At 43.9% G+C, this 21,113-nt stretch overlaps 1 protein-coding gene across 1 annotated transcript in view; it reads right to left on the bottom strand.

The window, feature by feature from the left end:
• The window catches only part of LOC112254828 (potassium voltage-gated channel subfamily B member 1-like), a 68,788-nt gene that overhangs the window by 45,466 nt on the left and 2,209 nt on the right, over nt 1-21,113 (bottom strand). The window contains exon 2 of the mRNA XM_024427719.2: nt 18,925-19,607. Coding sequence (XP_024283487.1) covers nt 18,925-19,500 — 576 coding nt within the window. The 5' untranslated portion in view covers nt 19,501-19,607. The remainder of the gene's footprint in view (nt 1-18,924; nt 19,608-21,113) is intronic.

Raw genomic sequence — 21,113 nt, 5'->3', positions numbered from 1 at the left:
CTGTATTGCAAGGAGGAATGGGAAAAAATTTCAGTCTCGATGTGCAAAACTGATAGAGACATACCCCAAGCGACTTACAGCTGTAATCGCAGCAAAAGGTGGCGCTACAAAGTATTAACTTAAGGGGGCTGAATAATTTTGCACGCCCAATTTTTCAGTTTTTGATTTGTTAAAAAAGTTTGAAATATCCAATAAATGTCGTTCCACTTCATGATTGTGTCCCACTTGTTGTTGATTCTTCACAAAAAAATACAGTTTTATATCTCTGTTTGAAGCCTGAAATGTGGCAAAAGGTCGCAAAGTTCAAGGGGGCCGAATACTTTCGCAAGGCACTGTATGTAAACATTATTAAAGTGACTAGTGTCCAATTTATTAAAGTGGCCAATAAAATCAAGTCTGTTGGTAGGCAGCCACCTCTATGTTTTAGTGGTGGCTGTTGAACAATCTGATGGCCTTGCGATTGAAAAACCGCTTCAATCGCTCTGTCCCAGCTTTGATGCACCTGTACTGACATCGCCATCTGTATGGAAGCGGGGTGAACAGGCAGTGGCTTGGGTGGTTATTGTCCTTGATGATCTTTTTTGGCTTTCTGTGACATTGGGTGTTGTAGGTGTACTGCTCCACCCTCTGGAGAGCCCTGCAGTTATGGGCAGTGCAGTTGCTGTACAAGGCAATACGGGCCGACAGGATAAACTCAATTGTGCATCTGTAAAAGTTAGTGAGGGTTGAAGAGGCGCTGTTGCGTCTTCTTTACCACACTGTCTGTGTGGGTGGACCATTTCAGTTTGTCTGTGATTTGTACACCGAGGAATTTCAAACGTTTCACCTTCTCCACTGCTGTCCCATCATGGGGATCGGGGGATTGTCCTTTTGCTGTTTCCTGAAGTCCACGATCATCTCCTTTGTTTTTCTAACATTGAGTGAGAGGTTGTTTTCCTGACACCACACTCCGAGGGCCCTCACAACCTCCCTGTAGGCTGTCTCATCATTGCTGGTAATCAAGCCTACCACTGTAGTGTTGTCTGCAAACTTGATGACTGAGTTGGAGGCATGCATGTCCATGCAGTCGTGGGTGGACAGGGAGTACAGGAGGGGGCTGAGCACGCCCCCTTGTGGGGCCCCAGTGTTTGGGGTCAGCGAAGTGGAGATGTTGTTTCCTACTCTCAACACCTGGGGGTGGCCTGTCAGGAAGTCCAGGACCCAGTTGCACAGGGTGGGGTCAAGACCCAGGGTCTCAAGCTTGATGATGAGTTTGGATGGTACCATGGTGTTGAATGCTGAGCTGTAGTCACTGAACAGCATTCTAACATAGATATTCCTCTTGACCAGATGGGATAGGGCAGTGTGCAGGGTGATGGTGATTGCATCGTCTTTGGACCTATTGGCGCGGTAAGCAAATTGGACTGTGTCTAGGGTAACACGTAGGGTGGAGGTGATATGATCCTTGACTTGTCTCTCAAAGCACTTCATGATGACAGAAGTGAGTGCTAAGGGGAGATAGTCATTTAGTTCAGTTACAATAGGTTTCTTAGGAACAGGAACAATGGTGGCCATCTTGAAGCATGTGGGGACATCAGATTGGGATAGGGATTTATTGAATATGTTCGTAAACACACCAGCCAGCTGGTCTGCGCAGGCTCTGAGGACGCAGCTAGGGATGCCATCTGGGCTGTCAGCCTTGCGAGGGTTAGCAAGTTTAAATGTTTTACTCACGTTGGCCACGGAGAAGGAGAGCCCACAGTCTTTGGTAGCGGGTCGTGTCGGTGGCACTATATTGTCCTCAAAGCGCGCAAAGAAGTTGTTTAATTTGTCTGGGAGCAAGACGTTGATGACCGGTTTCCTTTTTGTAATCCGTGATTGTCTGTAGACCCTGCCACATACGTCTCGTGTTTGAGCCGTTAAACTGCAACTCCTCTGTCTTTATACTGACACTTGCTTGTTTGATTGCCTTATGGATGGAATAACTACACTGTTTGTATTCTGTCATGTTTCCAGTCGCATTGCCATGATTAAATGTGGTGGTACGTGCTTTCATTGTTGCGCAAATGCTGCCATCAGTCCACAGTTTCTGGTTAGGGAAGGTTTTAATAGTCACAGTGGGTACAACATCTCCAATACACATCCGTATAAACTCGCTCACCGAGTCAGCGTATACGTCAATGTTACTGTCTGAGTCTACCCGGAACATATCCCAGGGGGATATACACGGCTGTGACGATAACCAAGGAGAGTTCTCTTGGGAGAAAATAAGGTCTGCATTTGATTGTGAGGAATTCTAAGGTCAGGTGAACAAAAGGACTTGAGTTCTTGTATGTTGCTACCATTACACAATGAGTGGTTAATTATGAAAAATACACCCCTGCCCTTCTTCTTACCCGAGATGTTTGTTCATGTCGGTGCGATGCACTGAAAATCCCATTGGCTGTCTGGACTCAGACAGGATGTCCCCAGCTAGCCATGTCTCTGTGAAGAGACTTCTCATCTATATTGTTTGTAGCTGTCTATATACCACCACAAACTGAGGCTGGCACTAAGACCACACTCAATGAGCTGTATAAGGCCATAAGCAAACAAGAAAATGCTCATCCAGAAGCGGCACTCCTAGTGGCCCGGGGCCGAACAGGCTCCTATTAACATCTACTGGACTGAAGTGGAGCGAGTCGAGAGTTTCAAGTTCCTTGGAGTCCACATCACCAACAAACTATCATGGTCCAAATACACCAAAACAGTTGTGAAGAGGGCACAACAACACCCTTTTCCCCTCAGGAGACTGAAAAGATTTGGCATGATCCTCAAAAAGTTCTACAACTGCACCATCGAGAGCATCCTGACCGGTTGCGTCACCGCCTGGTATTGCAACTGCTCGGCATCTGATCGCAAGGCGCTGTAGAGGGTAGTGAGTAGCCCATTACATCACTTGGTTCCTGACATCCAGGACTTATATACTAGGCGGTGTCAGAGGAAGGCGCCCAAAAATATAAGTCACCCAAGTTATAGACTGTTCTCTCTGCTACCACACGCCAAGTCTAGGACCAAAAGGCTCCTTAAGAGCTTCTACCCCCAAGACATAAGCCTGATGAACAACTAATCAAATGGCCACCCGGGCTATCTACATTGACTCTATTTCTTGAACTGCATTGTTGGTTAAGGGCTTATAAGTAGGGATACACAATATATCAGTAAGCATATCGGAATCGGCCAAAATGTGCTAAAAATTCAACATCGGCATTGGCCCGATGTCTAGTTTAACGGCGTTGTGCAAAACCCATGTCAAAGCATACCTATATAACATAGGTAGATGACATAATGATGCCACGAAAAATATAGCGATACACGTGCAACACAGCATTCCAAACCTAGCCCACAATGTCTGCTGTGTGGAGCTAGCAATCAACAAGTCGAGCAGCCATTTGAAAGAGTAAACATTTTAGCGAGACAACTCAAAGGCGAAATCCATTAACTCTAAGATAATGGAATTCATTGCCCTTGACAATCAACCGTTCTGTTGTGGATGATGTTGACTTGTCGAGCACCGGTACACACTACCCAGTAGGCGTTATTTTTCGGATGTTGCCCTACCGAAGTTACACAGCATTCTTGAAACTCAAATCCATGAGCGTCACTGCTATTAGCTTCATGACTGACATTTGGACCAGCGATGTCAACCCCATGAGCATTATGAGTCTGACAACACAGTGGGTCGACGAGGATTTTGTACTGAGGAAAGGCGTATTGCATGCTCAAGAATGTACTGGCTCTCATACCGCTGCTGCCATTTCAATGGCATTAGAGAACATGTTTGAATCTTGGAAACATGAACACTCCTAGCTCCATTCAAGCAGCTGACTCGAGAAATAAGCTCAACTGCGTCTGCAGCAAACGTGACATTGAGATGCCTGCTCAACAAAACTGCTGACACAGACCGTCGGGTTAACTTGGAAAGGTACTCTACTAGAGTTCTCTCTGAGCCTCTACTGTGTCGCCACCATGCTCAACGCTAGGTACAAGAACCGCTACTTCGATGCAGACAAGAAACACGGTTTACGTGAAATGTGACAGACACAGCTGTACAAGATAGAAACGGACACAGTGACAGTGCGCACCGAGGAAGAGAGGCCACGGACAGACCGAGCTGAAACGTCACTGCTTGACATGTATGATGAAGACCTGGTTGAGACTGAACAAATGAACAACGAAACAGCACAGCAAGTAAGTGAAAGAAATAGGTTTTGATGATGTTTTACTGGTAAAATATACATACGTAAATGTCAACTAAATAACCTTTTGGTCAGTGTGTGTGCGCGTGTGTTTAAACTATTTAACTGTACCAGAATGCTTAAAAGGCCGCAAATTAAAAAAATATCGTTATCGGTATTGTTTTATTTTTGGCAAGGAAAATATTGGATATTGGTATCGGCCAAAAATGCCATATCGGTGCATCTCTACTGGTAAGTAAGCATTTCACTATGAGGTCTACAGCTGTCATATTTGGCGCATGTGACAAATAACATTTGATTTGATGTTTTTATATTGCCAAAGCAAGTGAAATAAACTATAAACTAAAGTGGCAAGACACAAAACAACATCAACAAAAACACTATTAGAAATGAACAGTAAACATCTCACATTTCAAAATGATAGACATTTAAAGTGTTATACTATATTATCAGCCATGTACAGTGATTTAGTACAAATAGTTATGGTAAGAAAAGTAGGGGAAGATAAATAAAAAATATACATATTGGTGGTATTTACAATGTTGTTTGTGCTCCACTGGTTGCCCTCTTCTCATGGCTATGGGCCACAAATATTGCTGCTGTGATGTCACATTGAGGTATTTCGCCTAACAGATATGAGAGTTTATCAATGTTTGCTTTGTTTTCAAATTTGTTGTGAGTCTGTGGGAAATATGTATTTGTAATGTGGTCTTCCTGTACATTTGGCAGGAAGTGCAGCTCAGTCTTTCTCAGTCTCTCTCTCTCTCTCGCTTATCCAGGCTGGGCTCCCTGTTCTCTCTCAGGCAGTTGTGCTATTGGTGATGCCTGGTTGCTCATCTCTCACTGCACAACACGACAGATCCACTCTGAATAATGGACAGGATGTGGCTAATAAGTCCATAGTCACCACCCTCTCCTTACCCCACTCTCTATTCCCTCTACTCTCTATACTCAATACTCTCTCTACACCTTCTACACTCTGGTCTCTCTACTCTCTCTACTCTCTACTCAATACTCTCTATTCCCTCTACTCTCTCTACTCCCACTACTCTCTCTACTCTCTCAACTCCGTCTACCCTCTACTCCCTCTACTCCCACAACTCTCTCTACTCCCTCTATTCTCACTACTCCCTCTACTCTCTCTACTCTCTCTACTCCCTTTACCCCTCTACTCTCTCTACTCCCTTTACCCCCTCTACTCCCTCTACTTTCTACCCTCTCTACACCCTCTACACTCTCTACTCCTTCAACTCCCTCTACCCTCTACTCTCTTTACTCCCTCTACCTCATCTACTCGCACTACTCTACTCTCTTTACTCCCTCTACTTCCTCTACACCCTCTACCCTCTACTCTCTACTCTATTCCCTCTACTCGCTACTCCCTCTCTACTCCCTCTACCCTCTCCACCTTCTCTACACTCTCTACTCCCTCTACTCTCTACTCCCTCTACTCTCTCTACTTCCTCTACTCCCTTTACTCCCTCTACTCCCTTTACTCCCTCTACTACCTCTACTTCCTCTACTACCTCTACTTCCTCTACTCTCTCCTCCCTCTACTTCCTCTACCCTCTACTCGCACTACTCCCTCTACTCTCTAGTCTCTCTACTCCCTCTCTACTCCCTCTACCCTCTCCACCTTCTCTACTCACTCTACTCTACCTAGTAGAGGTAAGTAGAGAGTAGAGGGGGTAGAGGGACTCTCTACTAGAGGGACTCTCTACTACTCTCTCTACTCCCTACTCCCTCTACTCGCTTATCCCTACTCCCTCTACTTCCTCTACTCCCTCTACTCTCCCTACTCTCTATTCCCTTTACTCTCTCTACTCTCCCTACTCCCTCTACTCTCCCTACTCTCTATTCCCTTTACTCTCTCTACTCTCCCTACTCCATCAACTCCCTCTCTTCTCTCTTCTCTCTACTCCCTCTACTCGCGTATCCCTACTTCCTCTACTCTCTACTCCCTCTACTCTCTTATCCCTACTCCCTCTACTCTCTATTCCCTCTACTATCTACTCTCTATTCCCTCTACTATCTACTCCCTTTACTCTCTACTCTCTCTTAGAGGTCTTCATGGGTCCAACAGATCCAAAATTCTGGGTCGGGGTCCTAAATTCTGACTTTTGTCCTGGATCAAGATCGGGTCTGATATAATTGCCACAGGTATCGGGTATGTGCAATTCAAGTTGATTTACTGACTGGACCCGATTGGTCCTGTCCTCTGTTAATTTACTGTTTGTGTGATGAGAACTGCTCCAGCTTTTTATCCATGTCAGCCAATTGCAACTCCATAAAACCGTATAGCTTATGTCCAGCTGAAACTGGTTCTAGCTGCTCACCTCATTTGCATCTGCTGCTGAAGAGAGAGAGTAAAAGGAGCCTTGGCCTAGGCTAACGTTGATTGCGAAGATGTAGTTATTTTTCATTTAAGTAGAACTGTCACACCCTGATCTGTTTCACCTGGCTTTGTGATGGTCTCCACCCTCCTCCAGGTGTCTCCCATCTTCCCCATTATCCCCTGTGTATTTATACCTGCGCTCTCTGTTTGTCTGCCAGTTTGTTTTATGTAGTCAAGCCTACCAGCGTTTTGACCTCTGTTCCTGTCTCTCGATTGTTCCTGTTTTATAGTTAATCCTGTTTTGATATCTTCTGCCTGCCCTGACCCTGAGCCTGCCTGCTGTCATGTACCTTTGTCCCACCTATCTGGATTACTGACCCCTGCCTGCCCTTGACCTGTCTTTTGCTTGCCCCTGTTGGATAAATAAACTGTTGCTAATTCGACATTGTCTGCATCTGGGTCTTACCTTGAAATGTGTTTAAAACAAAAGTTAAAGAAGAAAGACTAAAGTTAAGCTGACAAGGGGACTGTCCTCAGGGACAAGTTTTAATATTATAGTGGACAAAGATGAGAAGAACGTTGGCGAGGCAAAATGTACTGTGTACAAAATGTACAACTCGTTATTCAGGTTTGATTCAGCACCAAGCAATCAATAGCTTACAGGAATCTATGATGTAATATAAACTCTATACTATGTACTCATTACATGATACCCTAATATAAGACTTGGTAAAAGGTCTGTACATGATTCCCTAATATAAGACTTGGTAAAAGGTCTGTACATGATTCCCTAATATAAGACTTGGTAAAAGGTCTGTACATGATTCCCTAATATAAGACTTGGTAAAAGGTCTGTACATGATTCCCTAAAATAAGACTTGGTAAAAGGTCTGTGCATGATTCCCTATAAGACTTGGTAAAAGGTCTGTGCATGATACCCTATAAGACTTGGTAAAAGGTCTGTGCATGATACCCTATAAGACGGTAAAAGGTCTATGCATGATACCCTATAAGACGGTAAAAGGTCTATGCATGATACCCTATAAGACGGTAAAAGGTCTATGCATGATACTCTATAAGACGGTAAAAGGTCTGTACATGATACCCTATAAGACTTGGTAAAAGGTCTGTACATGATACCCTATAAGACTTGGTAAAAGGTCTGCACATGATACCCTAAGAGTTACTTAAAGGAAAAGGGTGATATGGCTTTTAAAATAAGGTCTAGGAACGGTTCAAGTCTTTGGATCTGACCAGTCCCTATTGACTTTCAGGAGTTGGGATGCACTCGCTCTGCCTCTGGCTTCCTCCCACATGGCACCTTATTCACTATATCTTGATAAATAAGGAATAGGCTGCCATTTGGGATGAAGCCTATGATTCTAACTCTGATTCAAGGGGACATCGCCCTTACAGACCACTTGCTCTGCTGTTGATGGAAAAACGCCATGAGAGGAGAGACCGCCAAGATCGCGCGTCTGCCACGAAAGCAGCAGCAATCGCTTGGGCACTCAATCTTCTCCCTGCACAAATGTTAGGGGCCTGTATCTGTGGACTGCACTAACCCCTTGGAAGGCAGAGAGGCAGGAGATCAGGCTGGGAGCACCGTGATAAGTGATTATTCATACTTCCCTTTCCAGCCACTGTCCAGCAGCCATATATTCACACACACACACACACACACACACACACACACACACACACACACACACACACACACACACACACACACACACACACACACAGCGATACACATAGTGATACACACAGCGAAACGCACACGCACACAGCGAAACACACAGCGAAACACACACACACACAGTGAAACACACACACACACAGTGAAACACACACAGCCGACGCACAGCTTGGTGTCAGGCCAGATGTCCGTCGGATTTATGAGTGGGAATGAAGACAAACAGCTTTAATTTGCCATCTAAAGTATGACATGAGAAAGGCATAATTGGAATTTGTTGCCTGGACGTCTGCTGCACAATGACAGTTGACAGTGCTGTAATTCCCCACTGCTCAGTTGGACAGGGACAAAACCAAGCAAATGTGGCACTTTTATTCCTTCTATGTTTGTTTGTTATGTTTGCTCTGAACACTTCCCTGGAGCCAAACTCATCTAGGTATTTCATTCCATTTCTCAACTTAACATCAGTTTAGTGTGTCAGAGGGTAGCTTTCAGAGACAGTTCATTTCATCATTGCCCTACAGTTAGCTAAAAAAAAGCCAAAAGCAAACAATAAGGTTAATGAGTATTGAGAAAGTTAATGACTATTATGATACCTTAAACTTACACAATCAAGTTGGGGATAGGGCAGTACTGTATTGGATTGAGAGAGTCAGTGACAGAAACAGTCAGGGGCTCTACGTCCCCCTCCTAGGATGGAGGCACAAATGATCTTGTGACCAATCAGACAAGTCACATCTCAGCAGCACACACAGCCAACCACAACTACATGTCATTATCAGATAACAGCTATGAGTCAGACTACATATCAGTCCTCCAGAGATCTGTGTAGTCACAGCATGGAACATAACTCTCTAAGGCTCTAAGGCTTACAGCAATTTTAACCAAACCATCACATGTATTGCTCTGTTCCACTGAATGCATTACTCTATCCCACTAAATTATATGGTTTATTGACATTGCCGGGCCATGGTAAGGTTTGTTAGGTTAATAGAAGTGAATGTGAAAAAAAGCCAGGTCTAGGCTGGGAGCAGACACAATGATACGCCTGCGGTCAAGCACAATCTCATTGTGTAGTATGGCCATAGACCCAAATCTGATTTGAGACTGAGGCAGACTTGCTTGTGGCCAGGAGAGAGATTGAAAGAGAGAGAGAGAGAGAGAGAGTACATATTCACTCTATGGTTTTTCATACCGAATAAATGTTCACTTCATGCCAAAGTCATTGACTCAGAGAGAGAGAGAGAGAGAGAGAGAGAGTCAAAGAGAAAGAAAGAGCGAGAGAGTGATAGGAAGAGAAAATAAGAAGGGAGAGATGCTAAAGGAGAGACAAGGTAAGTCAGGCACAGACATAAATAGCATCAATGTTTTAAATGTCTCTCTTGTGTACTGACTGGGGACACGTGCTTACAGTAAGTGAAGAGTACTGAAGGTCACTGCACCTCTTCTGCATTAATGTTTAAAACTCGATTAAAAATGTAATTACACATCTTAGTGCTTGGCATGCAGCCACTGGCATTGGCTAACTAAGTTATGCAAGAGTCAGAATGAAGTGTGACGCTCTCTCTCAATCTCTCTCTGTCTCTCTGTCTCTCACACACACACACACACACACACACACACACACACACACACACACACACACATAGATACAGTACACCCGCACACATGCACACAAACGCACACACACAAACTGTCGTTCTGTGACTAACCCTTTTATAAAGATAATAAAATAATATTATTGTTGCCAGGTGACCATCTGTTGATGGGTTATTGTGTGTGTGTGGACGTGTTTAACTATTCTTGTAAGCCCCCACAAGAATTGTAAACAAACAAAAATTTGACCAACTGGGAACATTTTGTTAGTACCCACAAGGTCAAATGCTATTTCTAGGGTGTTTAGGGTTAATGTTCTAATTAGTGTTAGGGTTAGAATTACATTAAGGGGTTAGGGTTAGGAGCTAAGGTTAGTTTTAAGGTTAGGATTAGGAACTAGGGTTAGGTTTAGGGTTAGGTTTTTCAGTTAAGGTTAGGGTTAAGGTTAGGGTAAGAGTATGGGATAGGGTTAGGTTTAGGGGTTAGGGAAAATAGGATTTTAAATGGGACTGAATTGTGTGTCCCCACAAGGTTAGCTGTACAAGACTGTGTGTGTGTGCGAATGTGTGTGTGTGTGTTCGATGATCACACCATTAGCCAAGGAGAGTGGTACGTTCACAGGGACACAGGTGAAGTCAAGCAGAAGGGCTTGGGGCTTAAGGTGCTGGTGAGACTCAACTCAACATGCCCACAGTGTACACAGTTTGCCAACTGAAACAAGGTTGGTAGGAGAAATGCATCAGCTGTATTAATGCTTTTAGTAGTGTCGGTTTGTGGTTTTAATTTGTCCTTTTAAACTAATTAGGAATCGATAAACACTCCCACATATTGTGTAGAGGCTGCCATTTTTCCTGGCACACACATTACAATCTCCAGAGACTCCGAGGAGAGACATACATTTACAGTATGGCCAAACGGCTATCTGACTGAAAGCGCTGCAGCCAGGCATTACATCAAGAAATTACGTCAATGGGTTGTTAACTACACAGTCAGCCTGCCCTCGAAGGAAGTACTGGTGTAAAAAAATCTAGTCCTCATGATAGAGATTTCAATACTTCTAATATCAATAGCTTACAAGATATCAATAATGTCTAATTAGGTAGGGAATTTGACCAGCCTGAAGTTTCTCCATTGACTTATTAATTGAAGAGGTGATTGAAGAGAGGTCAATTGCCAATGTCAGAATAACTAAGACAGAACGGTATAAGATCAACCTACTCACAATCTTATAGTAGCACTACAACATAACCTCAAGTTAACCTGATAAACATTGATTTTGCATCTCCTTGATGCCTATGTGAACGAGTCATTACGCTGATACACTATACTCACTGATCTCATCTACTCCACGGTCTGTTTGTAAAGTACTGACAGCCCTCACATATACAGTAGCGTAGCTACCTCCTATAAAGCTTCAGCAGCTGACATCGACTCCTGCTCTAATTCTATTTCCGAAACAAGGCAAGAACAGCTACAGGCCGCACAATAAAGCAGTGTGTGCTAATTTAGGGTATTATCAACAGTAAAATACTCTGAAACGTTTTACTGCAGCAAACTGTAAATTCTAAAGCATTGTGGGAAAATGATGTGGACGGAGCAAAACATTGCTGTATTTCGAATGGTACTGTAATTCCACCGCACATAATACAGTACCGTACCATAACTTTGGCGCGTAAAAAAACTTTTGACCACTAGTGGGTGTATGGTATTGTTGTTTCTGGCTCAATAACATATTTTGAGGCATGCCTTGTACGAGGCTATATATGTTGCATCGAGTTGGACCGCAGAGTGAAGGAAAAGCAGCCAACAAGTGCTCAGCATATTTGGGAACTCCTTCAAGACTGTTGGAAAAGCATTCCAGGTGAATCTGGTTGAGAGAATGCCAAGAGTGTGCAAAGCTGTCATCAAGGCAAAGGGTGGCTACTTTGAAGAATCTCAAATATATAATATATTTTGGTTATATTTTGGTTACTACATTATTCCTCATGCGTTATTTCATAGTTTTGATGTCTTCACTATTATTCTACAATGCAGAAAATAGTCTAAATAAAGGAAAACCTTGGAATGAGTAGGTGTGTCCAAACTTTTGACTGGTACTGTATGTACTGTAACATAGTGTAATGTGTAAACACTTTACCTAACAGCCAACCTGCTTGCAACAACCTCTTGTAAATACAGGAAAATACTGTGAAATCCTAACCCCTCCCCCCCAATGGATTTCATTCATTCATTCATTCCAATTATGATAGTATTTAAATTTTTATTACATTTTTTACAGTATAATACAGCCAATTGTATGGTTTTGTACTGTGTGCCATTACACAGTACTTGCTTTGATACTGCATTTATATTACTGTACATTAGAAGTACTCTAATATGAAATACAGAATTTTACTTCCCACCGAGCTGCCTGTAAGCTACTGTCAAATTCATGGTAACCCCTTTACAAGTGTGTGCTCCTTTTCACATCATGATAAGGGGTGGTGGAGGGAGAATCTTTCAAATACTTTTAATTAGCTTGAACCTGCCAAATGGGACGGGGTTTGCACTTTCGGGCCTATTCCATTGTGCCAGGCACATTTAATCAAGCACAGCTTAAGTACTTGAAAGATTTCAAATATAATTTGAACCCAAGTCTGCAAACAAGGCAGTGCATACTACTAACCCTTTAAATGTCATTAGCAGGAGGGAGGATTATGTTTGATCCCTCCAGTCCAGCTAAGAACCAGGTGGGAGTGAGAGACACACTTCTTTGCTCTGTTCCCCCAGGTCGCTTCTCCAGGAAATATTCAGTGTTCTGCTGTGTGTACTCAATACCTATACCTACTGTTTGTCTCTGTCTCTCCATCTCTGTACCTCTCCGCTTCTCTCTCTCTCTCTCTCTCTCTCTCTCTCTCTCTCTCTCTCTCTCTCTCTCTCTCTCTCTCTCTCTCTGCATGCTGGGAGTGTTTGGTGCATGCTGCGAATTGTATGAGCGAAGGAGTGCGTGTGTTGTGGAGAGTTAGATATTCACAACTTTCTTTCGGTTTTCTATTTCTTGGTGTCTTTTTTTGGTTTTCTTCTGTGCATGATTAAGGTTATTATTTTTGTTGTGGTAGAATTAAGTATTTGTTTTTCGTATCAAAATTACCCTGATTTTGGCGGGGAAGGCAGCCCGAATGGGGATACCGTCCCTGTCACTTCGGCATGACTTTAGGTGTGTTACTGAAGCTACTGTCACGGTGCAGGAGTTTCTGGTCGCCGTAGGAGAGAAGGTAGGCTATGAGAATGTTGCTTATGCATCCCGGATGAATAAAGCGGTGGTGGTATTTCTTAAAGAAGAGTGTCTTGTTGATCAGATGGTTGAGCATGGTGTATTTCTTAAAGAAGAGTGTCTTGTTGATCGGATGGTTGAGCATGGTGTACTTCTTAAAGAAGAGTGTCTGGTTGATCGGATGGTTGAGCATGGTGTACTTCTTAAAGAAGAGTGTCTTGTTGATCGGATGGTTGAGCATGGTGTACTTCTTAAAGAAGAGTGTCTTGTTGATCGGATGGTTGAGCATGGCGTACTTCTTAAAGGAATGTTTATTCAAGTTACGCCGCATTTTTTCTCCGTCAACAAGGGTAACGATTTCAAATGTACCTCTGTTTATTCCAAATGAGCCATTGGAGCGCGAGTTATTGCGCTTTGGGAAGTTCGCCAGTTCAATTAAGGTTGTCCCGTTGGGTTGTAAACACCCGGCGTTGAAACAGGTTGTCATTTCGGCGACAGGTGTTTATGTTTTTGGACTCACCAGAGCAGACTTTAGAGTTATCGTTTAAAATCAAGTATGACAATAGAATGTATATGGCTTATGCTAGTACGGGTAGTCAACTGTTTTGAGTGTGGGGATGTTGGTCATAAGCGACATGCTTGCCCGAAAAGGGAGAAGGCAGAGGGAGGGGCGCAGGTGGTCATCGTAACGACTGGGCCCACTGATGTAGGGAGAGGTGGACCGACAGCGGTAGAGCAGCCACAAGCACCTGTTGTTGAGGAACAAGTTATCCGTGTTGAGGGCACGGAGTTGCAACTTGCATTAGAGGGAAATGTTATGCAGCAGAAAAGTATTGTTGTAGAAAGTAAGGATGTATCTTAAGAGCCAGTTCCTCAGACTGGTGAGCAGGTGCCCAGTACGAGTGCTGGGGTAAAGGAGGGGGTTCATGTGGAGCTAGGCTCCCATGTAGTGGAGGAGGTGCCCAGTACGAGTGCTGGGGTAAAGGAGGGGGTTCATGTGGAGCTAGGCTCCCAGGGAGTGGAGGAGATGCCCACTACGAGTAATGAGGTACAGGAGGGTTTTCATGTGGAGCTAGGCTCCCAGGTAGTGGAGGAGATGCCCACTACGAGTGCTGGGGTTCATGTGGAGCTAGGCTCCCAGGTAGTGAAGGAGATGCCCACTACGAGTAATGAGGATCAGACTTTTGGGAAATCTGTCAAATTGGCAGATTATTCTGATGTTGATAAGTTTGTGAGGTCATCTGTGATGTTACAGAAGACGGTGGGGTTAGACCAATTGAGTGAGAAGAAGCGGTTTCGCTTGAGGAAATGTATTACTGCTGTTGCAGCAGCAAAAGGTGGTGGGAGACGTGGTCAGGTTAATAAGAGAAGATTAAAACAATGATGAGGATCATGCTTCATAGGGTGTCTTTTTTCTCCTTGGTTTCTCTGTGGTTTCTTCTGCTTTTCTTTTCTCTTTTCTATATGGAGGTACTAACGGTAGGTTCTCTCAATATTAATGGGGGAAGGGACAGGAATAAGAGGTCTTGGGTATTAGAAGTAATAAAACAGAAAAGGCTTAAGGTAGTTTTCCTACAGGAGACACATAGTGATGAGGAAAATGAGGTTGACTGGGGTATGTGGTGGGAGGGGCAGCATGTACTCAGTCATGGTACTAATTTCAGTGCTGGGGTGGCAATCTTGTTTTCCTCAGGTTTAGGGGGGACTGTGGTATCTACAACAGAGATTGTCAAGGGTCGGGTTTTATTGGTCAAGGTGGATGTTATGTTTTTTTATAGTTATTTTTTTATGTTTACGCTCCTAATGAGGGTAGAGAGCAAATTGCTATATTTGATCAAATAAAGGAAACCTCAAGACAGTGTGATCAAGAGGGGTGTATGGTTTTAGGGGGTGACTGGAACTGTACAGTGGATTTTACTGTTGATCGCACCGCTGAAGAACCTCACCTGCGGTCAGCCACTTGCATGTCTGGCCTATTAACTGAGTTTGAGCTTTCTGATGTGTGGAGAGTAAGGAATGCAAAAGTCAAGAGGTCGTGTCAGTGCATTAAGGTTAGACAGGTTGTATGTATCTGAGCAATACTGTAGTAGGGTTGGAAAGTGTGCCATTACTCCTATGGGTTTCTCTGATCATCATATTGTTACTGTTGATATTCAGTAACCTTACCAGTAATACCTTACTGGTATTTTAATGTTAAATTGTTACATGATGTCATGTTTTGTGACAGGTTTTTGCTGTTTTGTTAAAAATGGAGGGTTACAAAAGGGAATTTTGAGTCCTTGAGACAATGGTGGGAGGTTGGGAAGGCCCAAATACAAGTATTTTGTCAACATTATACTGCTCTGTCTCAAACTGAATTTAAAGAGACTATCAAGGCCCTTGAACAGGACATCAAGTCTATTGAATTGAAGCTGCTCACTCAGAATGACCCTGGACTAGTCATGAATTTACAGGACAAGAGACATGAACTGAGGTCGTTTCTGCATGAAAGAGTGAAGGGTGCCTTGTTTAGATCTCGTTTCGCTTCCCTCAAGGATATGGATGCTCCTAGCGCTTAAAAAAAAACCTAGGACAGTTGACATTTCAACGTAAACAGATGGTCTGCCTTCGTCTCCCTGATGGGAAGGTGACCACGGATGACATTGAAATGCGTCAACATGCCTTGGATTTCTACTCGGCCCTCTATAAGGCTTGTGACTCTCTGTGTACTGAACAGTTGTTGCACGGTCTTCCTCAATTGGGACCTGAGCAGAGAGTCGCATTGGACTCTGAAATTACACTGCAAGAGCTGTCCACAGCAGTTATGCAGCTCTCAACAGGCTGAGCCCCTGGCATCGATGGTTTACCATCTGAGTTTTATAAGCACTTTTGGGGGTCTATTGGGGGGGATTTTTATCTTTTCATGAGGGTTCTCTTCCTGTATCCTGTCAACGTGCGGTGCTTTCACTTTTGCCAAAAAGGGGGGATTTGGCTCTCATAAAAAATTGGAGACCTGTTGCTTTGCTGTGCGCTGAATACAAAATTGTTTCTAAATGTCTCTCAAACAGGTTGAAAGAGTATCTGGGATTATTGATCCACAAGGACCAGTCCTACTGTGTACCTGAACGCTCTATTGTTGACAACTTGTTTCTGATAAGAGATGTTTTAGACATTTGTAAACTGTCTGATGTAAATGTGGGTTTACTTTCTTTGGATCAGGAGAAGGCTTTTGATCGTGTGGACCACCAGTACTTGTTTAAAACGATGAAAGCCTTTGGGTTTGGGGATGTTTTTTTGTCTTGGATGAATTTACTGTATGCTGGGGCCTCGTGTATGGTGAAGTTGGGGGGTGGTTTGAGTTGCCCTATCCCTGTCCAAAGAGGCATCAGGCAGGGATGCCCAATTTCAGGGCAGTTATATAGTCTGGCAATTGAACCAATGCTTTGTTTTTTAAGAGCGAAGCTTACTGCTTCTCTGTGCCAGGTGTAATGAAGGATCCACGATAGCACTGTCTGCGTATGCAGATGATGTGATTGTTTTTATTACAGGGGGTGAGGATGTTAAGGTTCTCTCAAACGCTTTAAAGGTGTATGAGGGGGCCTCCTCAGCTAGAGTCAATTGGGGAAAGAGTGAAGTGCTGTGGGCAGGTTAGCTTCAAACGGGGTCCGCTCCACAATTACCAGGGGGGCTTCAGTGGGGCAGAGATGGGATGAAGACTTTGGGGGGTTTTCTAGGCTCCGATGTCTTTCAGAAAAAGAACTGGGAGGGTGTATTTGAGAAAGTGTGTGCCAGACTGTCAAGATGCAAATGGGTGCTGCCCCATCTGTCTTATAGGGGAAGGGTCCTGGTAGCTAATAATCTTGCTGCCTCTACCCTGTGGCACAGACTAATGATTTTGCAGCCTTCAGAGGACCCTTGTCAATTTCTTCTGGTCTAGACAACACTGGATTAAAGCTGCAGCCTTGCACCTGCCACTGCACGAGGGTGGGCAAGGCCTGGTGGACATTTCCTCTAGAATCATGGCTTTCCGGCTTCAAGCAGCCCAGAGATTGTTGTACAGAGACGGTTCTAGCTGGGTCGAAACAGCCTACGTATTGATGAGGAGAGTGGGCTGTTTGGGCTTAGACAAGCACCTTTTCCTCTTAAAGCTGGAGGGGGGTGATTTGTCTGGCCTGACTCCATTTTATGAGTCTGTTATGCAGACTTGGAGAGTCCTTGTCAAGTCCCGTAAGGCTGGCACGCCACCAGGGATGTGGCTTTTTGAAGAGCCTCTTTTTCACAATACTGCCATCCAGTCCCGTGTTTTGGGTTCAGCTAGCCTACGTTCATGCCTGTTAGGCGTGGGGTGTACCAAGCTGGGTCATCTGATGCGGAGCAGGAGCAGATCGTTGGAGGAGCTGGGAGAAAGAGCGGGGATCCGATCATCTCGCCTACTGAGGAAGGTCGTCACTGAGGTCTGCGACTCCTTGCCAGTGCTTCATCTGCAGTATGTGACTGACACTTCCAATTCTGATCGGTGGAAGGAGGGTCTGAATTATGTGTTCCCTGCACTGATTGTTAGTGCTGCGATGGGGGCATTCGAGGAGGATGTGGGGATGCTGCTTTCCTTCGATACCCTGGAGCTGGGGGAGTTCAAGGAGGTGGGAAAGAAGGCCAGGTACAGAATATGTGTAAAGGTGTCCCATGCCTCTTCCCTGGAAGGGGTAAAATCGATGAGGTGGGCGGGTGTGCTTGGTCCAGGTGCCTCTCCAAAAGGCTGTTGGCGATCATTATACAAACTGCCTATTGATAAGAGGACAGCTGACCTCCAATGGAGGATAATACATGGAGCTATAGCCACCAACATGCATCTGGTACACCTGGACCCTACTGTTGGGGAGGGGTGTCCATTCTGTGCTGAGTCTGAATCTCTGGCACATCTGTTTTTACTGTGTCCCAGGTTGGTCGGGATGATTGAACACATTGATCACTGATTGGTTCTCAACGTTGGGAGAGGTTTTCTCTTCCCAACTGTATATATTTGGGCCAATGTACAGGTTCAGTCAAAAGGGTGTAGTTGTGTTGCTTAATTTTGTGTTAGGGGCAGCAAAATTAGCGATGTGGAAGACCCGAAAGAACAGTATTCAGGGACAGGGGTCTGTGGATGTGGTGGGAATGTTGGCAGCAAGACTAAGGGTTGAGTTTGCCTATTATAAACTTGTCAACAACATTGATCTGTTTTTGAGTATATGGGGTATTCAGAGGCTATTGTGTTTAGTTACTGTGGAGGAGGAATTGGAGTTGTGTTTTTAATTGATGTGTAACTGTGGTTTTGTATGAGTATTTATTGTGTGGTGGGCCCCCAGACCCAATAAAGATTATTTAAAACTCTCTCTCTCGCTCTCTCACTCTCTGAGCAGCGTGAAGAAAGCTAGCTCTAGCTGAGCCCTCCTGACATGGCCTTAGAGGAAGAAGTAATGAGCAATGCTGGCTGAGCTCATCCATTCCAGTTTACACCTGATCACGTCACTACTGGGGCTCATGGTTGGTATTATGTTGATGTAACACAGCAAAGGAATAGTGATTGTATTTCAGCAGGCCCGATAAGGCCCTAATATAAATAAACCCATCATGTCCGCACAGAAGCTATGACTGTTTTCTGATTGACTTTCCTAATTCTGATTAATTTAGTCAATAGTCACACATGTTTAATTAATCAGTTCTCTCTCTGTCTCTCTCTCTCCCTCTGTATCTCTCTCTCTCTCTCTACCACTGCTATAACGTGGAGCATTTTTATCAATAAAAATAAGTCATGATAAACAAGTTAAATGCATACTGTCCACATATGATATGTAGAATAAAAGGTTACCTTAGCTGCGACAGATGAACTGGGCTTTTCCAGAAGGTCCCAGAGTTTCTTTCGTTTCTCAGCACAACATGTGTTGTCGAACTCTTCTCCCTCTCTGTCGTTCAAGGTGTCTTGCTCTCTTTTGAGCTCCTCGTTCATCTGTTCTTTCTTCTGGTGGTACCTGGCCTGGCAACAGGACTCCAGGTAGATCTCATCTATGCCCCAGTAGTCCAGCTCCTGACTGAACGACAGGGCGCACATCTCCTCCATCATGTGGAGCTTACCGGTCCGGTAGAAGTTCAAAATGGACGTGAACGCCCCTGGGTGCCGGTCGAAAAAGTACTCGTTCTCATCCAAGTTGTAGTCGTCACATACCTCCATGAGTGAGTCGTGGGTGTTGCAGTCTCGTAGTTTCCCTAACCGGGTGCGTGGTAACCTATCCAACGTTCGCCAGAGGACCTCATGTGGAAGACCCCCAACGTTGAGCCTTACCCGGCGGTAGCATGACTTGCTGTGGATTATGTATGCCGGTTCCGGGGGTAGTGATGCGGTCGATCGCGAGCCATTCTTATTCAATCCCGTTGAGGATTTCTCCATTTTGAACTAACGAGAGTTCCACCGAGTTCCAATTTGTCCAACAGGCAAGATCCGGATGGGGAAAAGTTACAGTCTACATTTGTGCTTGTTTTCTTTCATCCTTGAATCTGGGGGAAGAAGGAGGGAAAAAAAGAGAGGAGAATAAGAATATGAAAAATGTCAATGACAAGATTTTAAAATAGAGCCGTTAGCCCAGGCAGTCACAGTGACCTATAGTCAGAACAGTTCTCCATGCTAAAAGAGTGAATAGAAAGATGATGGTAATACACTCAGACTGAGAGTGCTGTCCTGTCCACACGCTTTTTCTGAATAGTGAGTGGGGACGTGGCAGCGGCTCAAGTGAGCGATGTCCACTCTGCACTGGTGCTGAAACGACAGCGTGCGCTGTTCACTCGACTGCGTGAGAGGAACCAGGGCGAGTTCACTTGGGGAAAATAAGCATGCTTCTAAATATTTAATGGTACACTGTTCATGTTGCTGTAGAGTTGTGGAAAAAATACCCAATTGTCATACTAGAGTAAAAGTAAAGATACCTTAATAGAAAATGACTATAAAAGTGAAATTCACCCGGTAAGATACTACTTGTGTAAAAGTCTAAAAGTATTTGGTTTTAAATATACTTAAGTTTCAAAAGTAAAAGTATAAATCACTTCAAATTGCTTATATTAAGCAAACCAAATGACACAATGTTCTTGTTTTTTTTATCTACAGATAGTCAGGGGTACACTCCAACACTAAGACATCAGTTGGAAAAAATATAAATAGTGAATTAAATAAATTAAGACAAGACAGATACCACAAAAAAACGACATAAGTAGTACTTTAAAGTATTTTTACTTAAGTACTTTACACCCCTGGCTGTACAGACGGGTTAGTTGACAATGTCACGAAAATTATGCACGCAAAATGATGCATTCTGGATGGCCAGATAGCTAGCAACAATGACAAAGAGCTGCCATATAGGAAATTGTAGGTGGCTCTTTCAGCTAGATTTATCTTGTTCTTGATACCATGTCTTGTTTTGACTGATGTTATGTTTATGCTAATATGGATAAAATTCGCTAGCTATCTAACCATCAACTGTAATGATGTATTTGAGAGACAACAAGTGCTCATTGTGCAAATGTAACATTGGAGACTAAATATAGTTTACATGTTGTCAGCATTCTAAGCCAACCCGTCTGTTTTTCCCCATAGTTGGACACCCGTTGGTTCTGTTGCTGAACAACCAACCTGTCTATAACACCTACAAAAGCAGTTCATAAGTGATAGAGCCATAATACCCAAAACTACTGTATAAGGTAGGCTTATGACAGAATTGAAAGCTACTATGGCAGGACTTTCCTAAATCTGGTGTTTTAATGGTGTCCCTCTACAACTCAGACAAGACGTTTTCTCTAACCGTTTATAACGACTTCCCAAATCAAAACAAACCATCACTTCCCACCCTGTCTTTCAGTAGCCTGCTCTGTTGTATATGGAATGCTTTGGATGATCACAGAGCCATACAGTACCAGGGGAAGGATCCACAATGTCGGTTGAATATGGATGTTTCGGCATGCTCTGTCCCTCCCTCACTAATCAACCATTTGCATGCATTTGTATTCAAATTA

This window comes from Oncorhynchus tshawytscha, linkage group LG07 (genome assembly GCF_018296145.1).
Source record: "Oncorhynchus tshawytscha isolate Ot180627B linkage group LG07, Otsh_v2.0, whole genome shotgun sequence".
Lineage (NCBI taxonomy): Eukaryota > Metazoa > Chordata > Actinopteri > Salmoniformes > Salmonidae > Oncorhynchus > Oncorhynchus tshawytscha.
This window is presented reverse-complemented; position numbering and strand designations above follow the sequence as displayed.